This window comes from Pezoporus flaviventris, unplaced genomic scaffold, assembly GCF_033815535.1.
Source record: "Pezoporus flaviventris isolate CSIRO_AGI_PZ_B2104156 unplaced genomic scaffold, CSIRO_AGI_Pfla_v1 ptg000078l, whole genome shotgun sequence".
NCBI classification, from domain to species: Eukaryota; Metazoa; Chordata; class Aves; order Psittaciformes; family Psittacidae; genus Pezoporus; species Pezoporus flaviventris.
This window is the reverse complement of record NW_026892626.1, coordinates 11,518,167-11,536,013: the sequence shown is the minus strand read 5'-3', so window position 1 is coordinate 11,536,013 and position 17,847 is coordinate 11,518,167. Positions and strand designations below refer to the sequence as shown.

Genomic DNA, 17,847 nt, shown 5'->3' with positions numbered 1-17,847 from the left:
AATGATTAAACAAAAACCAAGGGATCACCCTGGGGGCTTCCCTGGTTCTGAGGCCAAGGGTGCCAGGGGAAAGCCGCCTCACCCCCTTGACCGGGTGGGTACCTCAACCATGGCAGCTGCTTCTGCTCGGCGGCGAGGGGGGCCGAGCGCTGCCGAACGCGCCGGAAGCCCTCCGGCGTGACGGAGAAACCCGAGCGCTGCCGAAGCTTGCTCAGCGCCGTGCGCTGCCTGACCGAAGAGACCCGAAGCAGCAGCGCCGAACCGGCCCTCGTGAGGGCGGGACCGCGGGCCCGAGCGCAGCCCGGCCGGATGTGAGTGGAGCGGCCGCTTCCTGTTCCCCGGAGCCCGCCCTCTCCGCCTTGGGTGGTGGCCGCTGCTCGTCCCCGCTCCCAGGCACAGGGCGGAGGCGGCCGCGACCTGGTGCGGAGACCGCCGCCGGCTCGCTTCTTGCGTGGCCTTCCCCGTTCAGCAGCAGGACCCGCGGCGCAAGCGATGCAGGCCATTAAGTGTGTGGTGGTGGGCGACGGGTAAGTCTGAGGCGATCCTTCGGCCGGGCCCTCGCTTCGAGGAGCACTGCCGGCTCCGCGGGGAAAGGGGAGAGTGTCCACCCGGGGAAGGAGAGCGCCGCGGGCTGCATGGGCCCCGCCACAAGTTGTGGGTGACCCCGCCGCGGGGGCCTTTGCGCGGCCCCACCGCCCTGAGGGGGGCGGAGCTCCGCGGGGCTGGGGGTGTCCGCGCCGAGGCGGGGTGCGGTGGGTGTGGGGTGGTGGCCGCGGCTTCCTGCTGGTGGCGGGGGAGGGGAGGGAAGTGTGGGGCAAGGCGGTGACTGCTGCGAGCAAATGGTGGCTGCCTTCCGCGGGAGCGAGAAGCGAGGCTGCCGCGGGGGTGTCCGTGAGCGGGGGGTGGCTCCGGTGCTGGCTTCCTCCTCGAGTCCCGGATTCCTGCTGGGTTGCAGATTAATTCATATTCGTGCTGACAGAGGTGGCTTTCTCTGGCCGTGATGCGGGAGGGGTGCACTAAGGGGCGCGCCGCTTCCAGGCTCGTCCAGGAGCTGCCCCTTGCGTCTGGTGATCTTCATATCACTAGAAATACCGAAGTAATCAAAGGGTATTAAAAAAAGACACCATGCCTTTAATAATATGAGAAATTTAATACTGATCTGAAATACATTTTGCGGAAGTAGAAAACTTATTTCTTATTCCTGCTTATAGCTTGGCTTTTGACATCTGATTCTTGCAGTAAAAGCAAGTGAAATGTGCCAGACTCTAAGCAGATCATAAATACTTGTGAGCAGGGACTGTTTTCCTGCATGCGTACATCTAGTTCTGTAAAGCTCCTACCTAAAGGAGACTGATAAAACATGTAAAATTCAAGTAATTCGCAGTATACTTGTCTGTAAAGAACTGTTACTCCTACAGCTTTTTAATATGGTGTTACTTGTAAGTGAAACCACTTGAGGATGCTTTTTAGAATCAAGTTAACTCGTTGGATTTCAGTGTGAGGAATACTGGAATTGTGGGAAAAGAGTGTGTTTGCTACTTTTGAATAGTCTCCATGATGCTATTCCCATCAACTTGGAGGCATTTGTTCTCTTACTGGATGTCAGAGCTCAGGGGAACATCATAGGCCAGCTGGAAAACAAAACTTCTCTTATGCAGAGGGTTTTTTCTTCCCTTAAGAGAAACAAAAATCCCAGTTCCAATTTCCTTTGGAGAAACAAAAGAATAGTGTAGGCTGAGCATAGTTGGTATCACAGCAAACTTCTGTAGATGGCGAAGTGAAGTGTAGCTAAATGGTCTTGCCCCACTGTAATTTCATGTTGTGGGCTCATCTTCAGTTTGTCTGGATTTTTTTTTTTTTTTGTTGCTATGCTTTTTAAGATGTAGAAACCCTGAAAAGGCGGCTAAGTATGGTTGAGAGATAAATTTACCCTGTGTGACAAATTTGTTTTGACTTGCTGTGTAAGGTTTTGAGCAATATGAACATGAAAGTGGTATCCTGACAAATGAAGACTGTTCATAGTAACATAGTTCTTTGATGCTAGGTGGGATTACCATGGGCTGTTCTTTTGGTTGTATTGATTTTGAACCCAACACATTGGCTTTTCTATTATATATTTTTTAATTCAGCTGATCTATGTTGTCCATGACAATGCTGTAAATAAATGCAATGCATCATGTTTGGGTGGGGGAAAAATTTCAGTCTACTTCCTTCACTAGATTTGAGAACTCAGCACAGAAAAACTGTATAATATCCAGTAATTCATTCAGCAATACAGTTCTTTTGGTCATTTCCTTTGTAAACCATCCCACTTTGTAATGTGTTTATTGTTCTTTGTCTTGGAAGTGAAAGTGATGTAATTCTACCTGAGTTCTGTACATGTGTGAACAAGATACAGTAGTGTGTTTTCCTTCTTCCTTAGTTAGAAACAAGTATTTCTTTGGGTTCCATTCAGGTAATATTGCTCATTTTTGGTAGCTTTGTATCATTCTCCATTCAGTTTTTTTTAATATATGTATTTTTTTAAATATTTAACTATTTGTGTTTCCCTGTGTTGCTGCTGCTGCTTCAAAACTTCAAGCATTACACGTATTCTAGGAAATGTGCAATGTTTGCCTTAGATAAGGCTGAGGCTTTCTGTGAAACAATGTGAGTTAAAGATTTGCTTATGTGATACGAAACTTAGGTATTGTTTTATTTACCCTCCCCAAAGATCTGCTGGGAGCAAAGTAAACAAAGCTGTAGAAGTACCTGTGTGATTCTTAGTTTCTAAGTTAGTGAGTGGGCTGATTCTCATAAGTAACTCATGTTTGTTCTTAGACCGTTGTCTAGTACCTGTTTAGACAATTAATTTAACTAGCAAAACCTGGCATATATGCTAGTTGTGCTATCATATTTTGCCCTTGTTTTTTTTCCCTCTGTGAGGCTTGATAGAAAATAAATGGCAACTGTTGCTTCTTGATGAGACAGAGCAGTAGGAATGTGCAGGACAGATGAAGAGCACGCCACTTGAATAACTGCAGGAGTTGCTGTTGATTGATACTTGAGAAAAAGCATTGGTGTAAGTTATTTTTAGCAGCTTTTGTTTTCACTCTATAAATGCAGCTGTTAAGTGGTATGAAATCTCCAGTGATGTCATGTAGGGGAAGTTAGGGGAAGTTCTCTGTTTTGGAGGAGTGATTACTAGATGCTACAGGATTTGTCATATTTCATGCTCTTTTGTAGGCATTTTCTAATTGCAGAAGTACTGTAAGAACAAGAGCAGTCCCTGCTTGGAATTCTGCTTAATTGGAGGCTTTATTTGCTAGAGCAATGCAGTGTTTGTATAAGATGCAGAACACTTGAGGTCCCTCCCATGCAGTATGTAGCATGTGGTGACCTAAAATTTAGTAACTTGTGTTAATGAACTTTTCAAGTTTAAAAAATGTAGTAGTGTTGCAGGTACTGACCAGCATATTTGGGAGAGGGTGTGTCACAGTGAGTAAAACAGCTTATCTGGCAGAGACGGATGTAACTAAACCTGCTCTAGTAAAAATACGGAACCTTGTATCTCAGGATGGTCCTAGAGAAACTTCAGCTACTGTTTTAATGTTTTGAGTGAAAACCTGTACTGCTGTGCATCATGTCTGCTAGGGAGGTAGTTCATGTGGATCAAAGAAAGAAATGATATAATCAAAGCTTTTTATGAAGGCTGCCACCTGTTTGCAGATACCAGCATTTCTGGAATTAAACCACAAGTACTTCAGCTGGCCTCCATTACCATGGCTGCAAATGAGAACTAAATTCTCACAATTAGTTTTTAGTTGCAGGAAAGTTCTCAACCATCTGTGCAGCTCTGATGCCTTTAGAGTGAAAGAAATGCTGGTGCAGGTCATCCAATGGCATTTTCAGTGCATGTCACATACCATGGCTCCAAGTGGCTCTAACGCAGTGGGGAAACTTCATAAAGCTTGTTAGTGTCAGTAAGGCCAGGAAAGAGATGACACGTTTGTTTTCAGGAATTAATACATGTGTGGTTATATAAATACATTGATTCCTGGATGGGACCCAGAAGCAATAAGGGGCTCGGTGCTGCCTTTGCTTTCACTTATTGTTAAGTGGTTAAAATGCTGGATTTCTGTAAGCCATATTTTTAATTACAGTCAAATGTTACTGGTTTCATTTATGTAATAGTGGGTGGACAGAGCTATGATTAAGTAATTGTTAGAAATCTTGTTATGACTAATCTTGGTTTGGTGTTATTTTTGCTTCTTAGTCTCAGCCTTTATGTACGAGGATTTATATTTTGCCAAGCAGTTTTACTTCTGTATTAAAGCAACTCTCTCTAAAGAGAAGTCTCAAAAGCTTGTAAAGTATCTAGAGGAGGTACTTTATAAATAAAGGTAGGCAGTAGTGTTTATTTTTAAGACTGGTGACCATAATGATATGATTTGTAGGGCAGGGAGCCAAAAGGCGAGGAAAGCAGGAAACCTGGATGGAGCAAGTCTGAAACAGGGTTGTTGAACGTGTTTTTTCTTGTTAAATGACTCTGGCTGATTGGTGCTGCAGAAACACACTGCAGCCACTTCTAAGCTTGGAATGAAATCTCTTGCCACCTCCTTCCTGGGCTGTTTTGATTAGCCAGAGCAGACTCACCAGTTTCAATGCAAGATGAGCAAAGGAGCCAGGGTGCGGAGAGAATTATCCACTGCTGAAAATGTAGCACTCAACATTAATTTGTTGTAAGCTGAAATTATCTGTAATAAACCTACTGGAAAATGAAGCCTCAGACCAAACAGATTCTAGAAGCACGAGAGCACGTAGCCTTTGCACCTCCAGAAATTTCTCAAAGTAGCCAGCTTTTGCTCCTATTAGTATTTTGAAGGATTTCATGTTTGTCCTTTGTAAGCTGGAGCAGCAGATCCTGCTTTATAGTGTATTAGAGCGCAATTCAGTAATATATTCAAACTGATCTGACTGATAGCTCGGGGAGCTTTCCTGAAGTTCTTGTCCTGGCTTGTCACAGAGTCAGTGAATGCCAGTGCAAGAGGTAAGATGGGATCCCTTCTTCCGACAGCTGTTAAATGAGCTGCATTGTCATAATGCTACCTGATGCTTTCCCACGGAAGTTTTTGAAGGGTAAATACCTTGTCTACTTCTGAGCACAAGTACATCTGTGGAGTAATAGGGGAAGTTGGAGACCACCCCCCAAATCCTCAATTATGTTACAATATTAAAGAAACTTTAGGGTAAAATGTAGCTGCTAATTCTGGGATGGAATGTGGTAAACACGCGCCAAATCTACCCTACAGCAATTCCCCAGGCACCCCTGTGACCTTAGCTTATGCCAAGATAGAACCATAGAATCATAGAATAGAATCATAGAATAGTTAGGGTTGGAAAGGACCTTAAGATCATCTAGTTCCAACCCCCGGGCTATGGGCGGGGACACCTCACACTAAACCATGCCACCCAAGGCTTTGTCCAGCCTGGCCTTGAACACTGCCAGGGATGGAGCATTCACAACTTTCCTGGGCAACCTATTCCAGTGCCTCACCACCCTAAAAGGAAAGAATTTCCTCCTTATATCCTATCTAAACTTCCCCTGTTTAAGTTTTAACCTCTTATCCCTTGTCCTGTCACTACAGTCCCTAAAGAGGAGTCCCTCCCCAGCATCCCTGTAGGCCCCCTTCAGATACTGGAAGGCTGCTGTGAGGTCTCCATGCAGCCTTCTCTTCTCCAGGCTGAACAGCCCCAACTTTCTCAGCCTGTCTTCACATGGTGCTCCAGTCCCCTGATCATCCTCGTGGCCATCCTCTGGACTTGTTCCAACAGTTCCGTGTCCTTTTTATGTTGAGGACACCAGAACTGCACACAATACTCCAAGTGCGGTCTCACAAGAGCAGAGTAGAGGGGCAGGGTCACCTCCTTCAACCTGCTGGTCATGCTCCTTTTGATGCAGCCCAGGGTATGATTGGCTTTCAGGGCTGCAAGCACACACTGAAGCTGGCTCATGTTCATTTTCTCGTCGACCAACACCCTCAAGTCCTTCTCCGCAGGGCTGCTCTGAATCTCTTCTTTAGAAGAATATAAACTGAAAGGAGAGTGAACTCACCATGGCGAGTCTCTGTTACACTCCTCGCAGGTTTGGGGATGTGAAGAGGCCCTGTACTGATAAACCATCTAGCAACTGACTAACAAGGATTGTAAAGTGAGAGTGTCACACCAAAATAGGTATGACTAGAGCCACTAGAAGCTCCATAGGTACATACTCAGGCACCATAGGTGTTTAGTTAAAGCTCCATAGGCATATATTTAAACTCAGAATCATATTTTGTTAAAATTCCATAGTTACTTAGTTAAGAAATTGAAACTTGTATTACTGTGAAAGAGCCTGAACAGATACAAGGGCCTCTTAAAAGTGTCAGGAGGCCTGAGAAATGGCAGCGATTTATGATGAGAACTGATAGCTAGAGTACGCAGACTGAAAAAAGCCAGACTGATGGAAAACAGAATTGAGGAAAATAAGACTGAGGAAAAGCGAGACTAAGAAACCTGGAATCAAGAAGGACTGTTCTTGAGATCTGCTATATTCTGACAACACCTGGGCAATTGTCAAAATATGTTATTCATGAGTGAGAAGAACATTATTGGGTATCCTGTGGTGAACTATCTTAATTGTAATCTTATCTTAGTACTAAAAATCACACCCACAGGTCAAAAGACCCCTGCCTGCATAAACATATGTAGTTAAGCATTTAATTATGTGATCCTTATACAAGTTAGTTGATCAGTTGGTAAAAGATGGGAGTGTTATGGGGAGTTATTATTCCAACTAGATCCTATAAATCTGTGAAATTGGAGGGGGGGAATGAGAGGGAAGACTCCATCATCACTGGTGGGATCATTGACAGGCTGAACCTGTCGTTTCTCCCCCCTAGGGTCACCTGTTGGTTGGTCTGTGCTCATTTCATGATCAATTTTTATCTGGCTTTATATATTATTTTCACACTTGTTCTCACAGTATTTTATATTGTCACTCGTAATCTTCAAATCTTAAAGCTATTGCAAAATTATATAATAAAAATTCTCAGTTAAGATATATTTTGTATGAGTTTCTCGAGACTTAAATTGACTTACAATTGGCTTAAAAACTTAGAAAATGTTAACTTGGTGGGTGAACCTACTCCTGCGTACCCTGAATAGGACAGTCAAATCCCTCTCCGACACAATGTGCTGTCCTGGGGAGTGCCTCCAGAGGGCTCTGAGGGCTCTGACAGGCTGATGGGGCTCAAGGGTCTCTTTCCTGGAGTGGTAACAAACCTGTCCCACTTACAGGTGAAGGGCTGAAATCTTCCCCTTATGGGGAGCAGTGTGTGTGTGTGTGTAAACTGCTTACTGGGGTAAAGACCCTCTTAAAGTGACAACATCCCAAGTCTGCTATTACAGGAAAATGTTCAGAGGTTGTACGTACCAAGAACAGAATTAAATGCCCCCTTTTTGTTGTTGTTACAGCTTGGTAAAAGAGAATGCATGCTGAAAGGACAAAACAGTAATCTGTGCAAGGAGCTGGCATCTTCCTTCCATAGACGCAGGAGTGTAAAGTAGCATGGAAACTGCAGGGTATGATCAGAGAGTTGCAGCAGATGGGATGTTGTGCTGGCTGACAGCTCAGGAGCACAAAATGAAAACTAAAAAAAAACAGGTAGGATAAAATCCTAGATAATTTTGCACACTGAAGCAACTCTCATAGCTCAGGCATTTAAGGTAATGTTGTCAGGTGCTGCTAATAACTTCTTGGGCTATTGCAGTATGGAACTGCATAAAGTTCAGTGGAGAGACTTGTTACAGGTTGAGTTACGACATAAGCAGTAATACACTTATGGTTGTGACAAAGCTCAGGTTTCCTGAAATTGTGAGTCACTAGCTATGGCTGGCTGGCTGGCTAATAATGCCGAGTGTTACATCCTCTTAAACAAAATTTTGATATTTGAAGGGGCAGTCCCCATGCTTCCAAAGCAGGAGGAGAAATGCAGTGATTTAAGTGGAAGATACACAGTAAAATTCAGATATGACTGCCTTGGAGCATTTGCAGCTGGAAAGCCAGCAAGCCCTTGACAAAAAGTTTGTGAGTTATTTTTTTTTTTCTTCTGCAGAAGCTAAAGGATAATAGGATAATTTTAGCAATAGCATTTGGTATTTGGTTCTTGGGGTGGGTTTGTTTGGGTGTTTTATTCTTTTTGTTTGGTGTTTTTTATATTAACCATAGTTCTAGACTAAAACTTTAATGAGTTCCTTTACACAGTTCAGGAGGCTCATGAGAGAAGCCTAATACTAATGGCAAGATTGTATGTGCAAGTACAGTCAGGTTTCAAAGTTAACTGGCTTTGAGCAAATTGTTGTAGTGATAAACCATCTGCAAGACAAGGCAGTTTTCCTTGCATGGGAGCTGGAAGGGAGTGATGGGAAGGCTGCAAGCCTGGCTGGGCATTAGCGCTTTTGAGGAGCTAGATGCACACATATGTCTGGGAGGCAGTCTGCAGCATCAGAAACGCTCTTTGCAGTCTATTTTAAAAAAAGAAATATGGTTCAATTTAAAGTTTTCCAATCCTTTAATTGAAACTGTAACAAAAACTTAGTGATCTAATTTTCACTCTAGATAAGATGTGGGGAGGAGTGTGGAGAGGGAAGGAGCTGACTGCCAGAGTTTTGAAAGAAACCTTGAACAGAACCTTGCCCTACCCCCATTTGAGGCTGTTCAGAATTAGAGCAGTGGGGAAAGGTTCAGTATTCCAAGTTCTCCAATATTGGAATGTATCTATAAATCAGTTTATGAAATGTTTGAATAGTTGATGAATGGATGTGGGGAGTCATTCAGATACTCAGAAGTAATGATGTGTTGAGGAATTCTACTTTTCAAGCTTTTTCGGACTTAATGTGAAAGCATACCATTTCCTGGGAAAAATAGTGGGTTCAGAATTGTGTAAAGGGTATCTGGAAATACTTCTCAGGTTCGTTTTCAATTTCAGGGGTTTGGAGTAAGGTGGTCTTGATGCATATTCACTCGTGTCTAGCAGATGTTGGTAGTCTTAGTATTTGTGGGATTTTTTTTCCTAAAGATTGAAAAAAAAGATGGTAATTTACCATTTCATAAAGTGGGTTTTATATGAGGTGTGTTTTCACTACTGGTAATCTGAAGGCTACAGTTTATTGACTGTTCTCCTGTACAAAAGTGGCTATTGACACTGAGTTGTTCCTTAGCTGACTGGATGTAATTAGTCTTTTTTCCTAAAAGGAATATTATTTCTCATTATTCAAGATGAATTTGTTTTACTTGTGAACTTTCTCTTTTTTACAGTGCTGTAGGTAAAACATGCCTACTCATCAGTTACACAACCAATGCATTTCCTGGAGAATATATACCTACTGTGTAAGTACTAACAAAACCCTAAGAACTCATTTATGTCACATTCTCTGTGCTTACTGCCAGCCCAGGTTCCTTATTTGAATTGTTTGAATTGGCTGCAGACACCCCTCAGTTTCATCTTAAATGTTTAACTGAGTATCTATGTGTGTATTGTAAGGAGCAGCACTTCGAGCTTTTACTGCTCAGCACAGTCATACCAGGGCTGCTTCATGTCCTGTCAGTTTTGCCTCCATCTGCCCTCTAGCCCTAGCTTATTAGGGACTAACATTTTATCAGATGCTGTTCTCTTTTAAACTAACATATTATTTCTGTCTTTAGTATCATCCATAATAAGTAGTCCCAAGACTGTGCAACTTGTAAAGCATTGTATCATAGCCAGAAGTAGTTGGTTTACATGACTAATTTTTTTCCATTTGTTCCTTCTACTTTCTGTGCTACTGCCAGTCTTGCGCTGAGCCAGCCACAGCTCTAGAGTTCCACAGGCAAGATTGTGGGGACTCATTTATTTTGGTGCTTCCCCTTTTCTTGCAAGTAATTATTTGTCAGTATCAGTATTAGTGTAGTTCTGTTTTCAAGGGCCTGTGTGGAGGAGGCGTTTTATACACGAGCAGCTTCTTTGCCCTTTTCAGATGTCTCTCTGTTTATCTGGCTATATTGTTCTCTGTGAGTATGGATGAGTTTTTCAGACAACAGAACACATTCTAATGAGATTTACAGATGATTTTTACTACCCTTCCAAGGAAGTGTTGTCTTGATTACTCCCATTTCCTTTTATTTTTCTTTTTTTGGTCAGATTAATTCAGATTTTTGCATTACAGTATGCTTGTGTTCCCAGTGAGCTTAGTTTAGCCTCAACAAGTCATTAAGACCTTTGTGCTCACAGTGGCAATGAGATAAAAATGGTGCCTCTACTGGCCCCTGGTTATTAACTTTGATATTTCATTGGAGGGGGTTTTGGTTAGCAGCATTACCAAGTGTTTTGTTGTGCTTTTCCTTTTCTTACCTACTGTTGTTAGGAAGGATTCCTTGGTTGTTGCAAATCTGTCTTCTATCTCTTACAAAATGAGACAGATTAACTTGCTGACTGTTCCACGAAGACTGGAAGGTACTTGCTGAGTATATCATCTGCTTTCCTGCACTTACTGAGATTAACACTTCCTTTAGAAGAGCAGTGAAAAAGATGACTTCTGTTCGGACTGGACAAAGTCTGTTCCACACGTCTTTTTCTTCCATTACTCAATACCAGGCTCAGTATTTAAAGAACAACTTTACTGTTTCTGGGGAGCAGAAGGATGCAATAAAAATGTTCCCTTTCCTAGTGCTCCAAATTAGGACTCTGTAGGGAAAAAGTGCTTGGTGCCCTGTGTAATGCAAGCAAATGCAGCTAACTCTTCCTTTATTTTTTAGTTTTGACAACTACTCTGCTAATGTAATGGTCGATGGAAAACCGGTGAATCTAGGTTTGTGGGATACAGCTGGTCAAGAGGACTATGACAGGCTACGTCCACTCTCCTATCCGCAAACAGTAAGAACTACAGTGTGAAACTAGAAACAATCTATACAGCTTTGTCTAACCTAAAGGTTTTCTCTTTTTGAACATTAGGGAAAAGTTATCACTTCTGGAGATGTATTTTTTAGTAGCAGTGACTTGCTGCAAGCTATCTTCAATCTTTGTACAGTTGTACAAACATTAACATTTGCATGCTTGTGTATTTGCGTGCACCAGTACTTGTTGGCTTTTGTGTAGTTGCAGCCTCAGACTTGATTTAAACCAGGAAAAAACAAACAAAAAAAACCAAACCAAGCCCCAAAACAAACCCCAAAACCCCTCAGTGAATAGTCTCATCAGCTAGTCCATTGATTTTAAGGTTAGCATGCCTGCCAAAAGCAGGGTTTGTTTTTGTTTTTAGGCACATGTTTGGCTGCAACCTGACACTGTCACTGCTAAGCACTTGATATTGTTAGTCTGTGAAGATGTTCTAAATGTGAGAGGCAGAATGAATGAAGATACTATTGGGATTGACAGTGGCTGCATTAGAGCTTTCAAATGTACTTAAGACCATGGCTATTTTATTACTTACTGTAGCTTGTGCTATAACATCAATACAAATGTGCTTCTGTCTTCCATGCTTGCAACTGGTTAAGTCTGCATGCTGCATCCTTCCATGTATAAGGAAAATGCTGAAGTAATCTGCTCTTTGCTGTTCAGTGCGACTCCAGCTACAGTTAATGTGTGCAGAACCTGGTTTTCTAGTCTGTTTAGAGCAGTTACTTTTATATGGTGGAGCTGTGCTATAAGAAAGATGGTAATTTTCAGGGGGTTTGGCATTGATTATTGTTGTTGCTGTCAAATATACATTCAATGCTAATAGTGTAAAAAAGCAGAATTGTTCCAGTTACTCTACAGAATAACCGAGTAACTGCTCTCTTGAACAATGTGACTCTTATTTAAGAAACTCTGGTGCTTTTTTGGTTTGGGTGTTTTTTGTTTTTTTTTTTTTTTAAGGAAACTGTCTTAATTCACAATTTTCCTTAACTCACTGATCACTAACAATTAGGCTTTCCCCTCCATTACTATACCCAGGATAGATGTGAACTTGCCAGTTGTAGGCAGCTCTAGTACAAACGCCAGAAATATCTGCCTTTCCTAGGAAGTGAGACAATGGAAAGCTGTTTTTCTTTAATACCTAGATCTTTACAGGCTATCTAAAATACGTCTCAGCATAGATAAAGTTATGATGAAAGATCACAAAGTAGTGTGAGAAAGCAGAGCTGTTCCTGCTGTATGACAGAGACAGAATGCTTGTGCCTGTCTTCAGCCTCCTAAAATAACAGTGGCTTTCTGATACACTGCAAAAGAATTCCTTGTCAATCTAAGCATACTTTTTGGGAAAAAAAAATCTGTGCAAGCATGGGTAACTGTTAAGTAAAGGTCTGAAGTACTTCGAGTTATTTGGATTGTTTCTTACAGCAGAAAGTGAAACAGGGTGGTAAGTCTTGAAACTCCTTATGAAGCAGCCTTAAGATGTTTGCCTTGTGCAATATGTAAGAATCATCATCACTTAAGGGACAGAACCTCCAAAATACTAAGGAAAAGTACAGGGGAGCAGAGCAGTAGAGCCAATGAAGCCTGACTATTCTTAAGATCTGTGTTCAGCTTTCTTCTTCCTTCAGTGTGATACTTAAAACCCACCCCTCACATTTTGGTGGCCCTCCATTTCCCTGTATCTGCACCTGAGCTATGTTGTGGTTGAGGTGAAAGCAGGTTTTGCTGGGGACTTGGCCAATGTTTGTATCTCCATTAGCCTCCTGGCAGTTCAGCAGCTGTCGACTTCACAGTAAGGACTTTGCTGTAGTGGAGGCATTAATTTGGGTCTTTTTCCATTATTATTATTTCCTCCCTTAAAATATTCAGGAGTTTAATACCTTCTCCTGATTGTATTTGAAATCTACCACTATTTCAAAATATTTGGGCAAGGAAGTTGGGGCAGAAAAGGTGGCTTCCTTGGGAGACCTAAAAGGAAATTAAGTTAGGAGGATGCTTTTTGTGAGAGGTTTCCTCTCGCGAGTGTCCTCTAACAATGAAGACAGACATTTACAGGTTTGCGGGGAAGTCTGGTGGCCTGTTCTGGATGGAGGCAGTTGGTTGTGCTGAATCACAGGGCAGTGTCTCCCTTGAGAAGAAAAGCTGTTTTGTGAGCATTTGTGAGCACAAATTGCTGACTGAGAACATTTCCCCTTAAATCCGTTTTAGGAGTAACTTTATCTCCTACTGTTATTAGGTTGGAGGAACCAATGGTAAGAATCTATCTTCCAGTCTGACAGATCAACCTATTGCCGTATGTAAAACTTTAAACAAACTTCAGTTCCAAGTTCTGTCATCTTGTCTTGCTTATGATAGTGATAAATTGGCCCCTATTTTTTAAGCAGCTACTTTTCTTGGAACTATTGCATTGCTGCAACTGAGAAATCCATTACCAAATCTCTCTATATGAGTTGCTAAGACCAAACCTTTACTTGGAAATAAATAACTTTTCTTCCTGCTTAAGATTGATAGTGTGCAAGACACAAGAAATCATGACTACACTGAAGCTAGTAAAAGAGAGTCTGCATAATGTGCAGAACTTCAGTCACCACAAACATGCAGATTGGAAAACAGAAGTAGTGGCCATAGTATCACGTTATTTGATGTTGTTTCTTTCTTCTTCTGGGACGCTGCTACGGAAACTTGTTGGGGTGATGCATGAACAACTGGGTTGCAAGTGCTTAGCAGTGCAGATGTCAGCTGCTGACCTAACAAAATGCCTTGAAATGCAGCACAATCAACTAACATTCTGAAATGCCTGATTCTGTAACGCATTTGATGCCGGGATAAGTATGGATGCAGAGGTAGGTTGGGGAAAGTTGGGCTTGTTTGAGAGATGCTGATTGAGTTTGGGGTCATTCAGCAAGATTACAGTCTTCATCAGCTTAGAGAAAAGTAATTTTGAGGTTATTCTGAATGCTTCCAGACAACAGTGTATATGAAGCTCATTGGTTTTTGAAGGGAGTTGGTATAAATGTGCTCTAAAATGTTTTTACCAGGTCTTATGATCTTTCTTTTGCCTTCAGTTGAAAAGTGAGATGTGCAAGATTCCTAACTTCTGAACCCACTTCTGAAGTTTTCAAGGCTCTTAATCCTAATCTTGTTACAGAGGAATTCTGAGATCTTTTTATATTGGCAGTCAGTAGAAGTGATAGTTGTGCAAGACTCTTCTGATTTGGACACAGAAATAATAATTGTAGAAGTTATTGTATGACTCTGTTATTCCATACTGTATATTTTGCCATTGCAAAGACTGTAGTGTATTAATAGTATATTAATACTTAAAAAGGGGGTGTCAAGGGTTAACTCACTTAGAGGCCTGCAGAGAGTATCCAACCCCAGGTTAGAAGGCAGTCTTGACTCTTCCTGTGTTTGTGTGGTTTTGGTTTTTTTTTTCTGAATGTCAGTGAAGGAGAAGGGACATCTAGGGGGGAAAAGAAGCTTGCAGTGCAATGCTGCTAGACTTGTAGTTGCTGGCTCCTGCAGTAGCTGATTGTAAACCTGACTACAGTGTATTTGTTGTTGGTTCTCCCCCTCCTTTTGTCTGCTTGTAGCTGCCTGGGAATGGATTTCCCACTGGGACAGCTGCCTCCAACTGTTATGTGCAAGTGTACTATTGACCTTGCTTTTTGCAAGTGTGGTGCAGCTGACAGGGTGGTACAGGTGTGGCTGGTATTGGCCTCTGCATGAGCTTTTACAATAGTTGCTCTGATGTGCTAACTTCTATCAACTTGTTTTGTAGGATGTCTTCTTAATTTGCTTTTCCCTTGTGAGTCCTGCTTCCTTTGAAAATGTCCGTGCTAAGGTGAGTAGAAGCTGGTATTTTATTTAAGCATTCAGCATACTGCTCACTTTGCAGCAGTGGCTGGAAAATAGGAAGTGATTTATTTTTGGCAGGCAAAGTTTGTGAACTATAGTCTGAAAAGTCAGAAATCCATTTGCCGAAGTCAGCCATGGTAGTTTAGGGCACATGAAATGCTATGAATTGTTCTCTGATACAGTGATAGATTAGTAGTAGTTTAAGAGTGTTCAGCTGGTGAGGTGCTGAGATCACAAACAGGAACTTCCCTTTTAATGCAATTTACAGAAAAATATTAAAAACCAAATGCATATAATAATGAGGTTGATACCACTAGTGTGCTGCTGCTGCTGTTGCAGTCCGTTCGTGTCTGTGGACAACTCAGCTGTATGGCACTGGGGAAACCTCACAAAGGACAGGTGGTCTCTGTGGGTGAGGGAAGTGCAGATCAGGGCTCTCTTGGTGTGTGGAGAAAATCCAGCCCTTGGTAGGGTGAGCTTTTAAAAAGTATATGGAAACGACCATTGGCTTCATGAGAAGTGTTTTGCAATTGTCTGCTCTTTTCTGATACTGCTTTGATGAGGTGTCACATTCTCCCTTTCCTCTTTTACTCTGGAAAGTGTCATGAAGGGCTGGAAGCCCTTGTGGGAATCTGCCCCCCCCAACCCACGCTGTTTCTTTGCAGTGGTATCCTGAGGTGCGGCACCATTGTCCCAACACTCCCATCATTTTAGTGGGCACCAAACTTGATCTCCGGGATGATAAGGACACTATTGAAAAACTGAAGGAGAAGAAGCTGACTCCCATCACCTACCCACAGGGCCTTGCAATGGCAAAAGAGATCGGTAGGATGGCAGCGGGGTTAATGTTGAGCTACACTTGGTTTGTGTTAGATGTACCTCAAAATAAGTGCCTGGCTTTTGTTGCAGTTAGCTTGCAGCAGTGCTACTCTGACTGGGAAAGCTGCTTTGTAACAGCCTTTCTGCTTCCGCAGGTGCAGTGAAATACCTCGAATGCTCAGCACTTACGCAGCGAGGCCTCAAGACAGTGTTTGATGAAGCCATCCGAGCAGTTCTGTGCCCCCCTCCTGTAAAGAAGAGGAAGAGAAAATGTCTGCTGCTGTAAACATTACCCTCCCCCACCCCACTCCAAACCCTGTGCTTTGCTCAGAACAATGGAGCATTCACACTCAATGCCAAGTTTTTCTGTTATAAATTAGTTCTTTTCCACAAATCCTTGAATCAATCAACAATTTCACAGTTTCCTTTTGTTTCAAGAATGACAGTTACCTTCTAAAAGCAAACTCCTGAAAAGACAAACGTATGTAAAGCCTTATTTTTAAAATCCTATTCTTGCTCAATTAAGTGTTGCCAAACTATCTGCTGAACTAAGTTGCGTTGTTGTGCTACGAACACTAAGCACTAAACCGTTTTTTAAAGATTCTTGAAGATGACTCTAATTTCTGGTAGGAAACGCAAAAATACTTTCTAGTTTTTCACAGTAAGTAGCAGTACTGGGTCATTAGTGAAACACTGCACTCGAATGTGGCTATTACTAAATGGTTCCTCAACCCACAGTCATTGCGCAGCGTCGTAGATCAGAACCAAGTTGCTGGCAATGACTGACACCCGTGAGTCACAGTGTAAAATGCTTTATCGTGGGTAAGGGCTTGGTTGCAATCTAGTTCTTGCTGCTGTGATCTAAAGAATAACTAACTATTTGTACTGAAGTGTATCTAGTCCTTTTGACAGCTTTGTGTTGTGATGGATAAAGGAAATAGTGGGTTGGATCAAATGATAGTGCCAGACAGTATTTCGACGCCGTACAGCTGACTTACACTACACTGCCAGGGTAGTTGAAACTGAACTGACTCTTAGTGCAGGTTAACACCGGGGCCTGCTGTCCCAGAGGAGCAGCAGTGGAAGAGAGGTTGGTGTTCACAGGTAAATTCCGTTGAATTTCAAGTAGGGCATTTGTTTAGGTACAACTCCAAACCAGTCATTCCCACAACTGTTGTGTAGTAAATGCTTTTCTTGTAGGACCTCTTCTTACTGAGCAATATAACTTGTATTTTAAAACCTTTCTGATGATACACATTTGCCTCTTTCTTTTTTCTTTGTAGAGTAGAATGTTGATGCATATCCTCCTTATTTTCCTGTTATTTCTGACTCAGTAAGTTATATGCTTTCTGAGGAGCTTTATTAACTAGGTGTAAAAATCATGTGAAGCAGCTTTACACATTTTAGTAATTTTTGTATTTTAAACCTCTATAAACTACGAACTTTTTCACCTATCCCTCTTTGCAAGCTCTCCCCACTACTGTAATGTTACTAATGCAGACAAGTGTTCTTTATGTCACTACATGTACGTGTGCAGCATAGGCTGAGTAATGGTAACCTGGGTCTGTGAGGTTCTGTAAACTAGTGCTCATGTTCTGTACATTCTAAGCAGGCAGGAATACGATGTTGAACTACACCCTTTCAACCACTAAAGCAAAATTTACAAGTAAAAGTTGCAAAATTGTGAAGTTTTTACATTGATCTTTTGCTAATGCAATTAGCAGTATGTTTTGCATGTATGACTTAATAAATCCTTGAATCATATGTGTGGTAATGTTTGAGTTTCTCAGCAAGTGTTCTCGTTCTTGCACCACTCTGTTTCAGAGTTGTTCTGTGCTGGCACCAGCAGGCTGGTGCAGTGCGCCACACTGGTGGTGTGAGGGGTGCCCTGATGTGAAGAACCAGAATTAAATACAGCAGTGGGCACCATTTCTTCGGAGGCCATGCATTATCCGTCGAGGTGGTAGTTAACGCCTGCATCTGCTTGTGCAGTGTTTTAAAGCTGCTGCCACCCAGCGGAAAAAACACCCATTTCACCATGTTGTGTACAAAGAGTGCTTTTCCTCTAAAACTGGGACTTGCTTTTAACAGCTGGCAGAATGATGGCTCTGTTTGTGTTTAAAAGCCTTGCATTTTAGCCTTTTAAAGTTACAGCTATGCTGTTGCATGTCAGGGCAGCAGCCTGCTGTGCTCCTGCTCACTCCAGGGGCACTGGGGG

At 42.3% G+C, this 17,847-nt stretch overlaps 1 protein-coding gene across 3 annotated transcripts; it reads left to right on the top strand.

Moving 5' to 3' along the window:
* Positions 1–271: 271 nt before the first annotated feature.
* Positions 272–17,393, top strand: RAC1 (Rac family small GTPase 1). 3 transcript variants are annotated; one of them, XM_061473544.1, is made up of 7 exons: positions 272–527; positions 9,338–9,409; positions 10,814–10,931; positions 13,189–13,245; positions 14,734–14,796; positions 15,476–15,635; positions 15,785–17,393. In XM_061473544.1, exons 1-7 carry the CDS (start codon positions 493–495, stop codon positions 15,913–15,915), a joined length of 636 nt encoding a protein of 211 aa, XP_061329528.1. In that variant the 5' UTR covers positions 272–492; the 3' UTR covers positions 15,916–17,393. The 3 variants fall into 3 exon arrangements, with proteins under 3 accessions (XP_061329528.1, XP_061329529.1, XP_061329530.1); XM_061473545.1 differs by lacking the exon at positions 13,189–13,245; XM_061473546.1 differs by lacking the exons at positions 272–527; positions 9,338–9,409; positions 10,814–10,931 and adding an exon at positions 12,316–13,101.
* Positions 17,394–17,847: the final 454 nt, after the last annotated feature.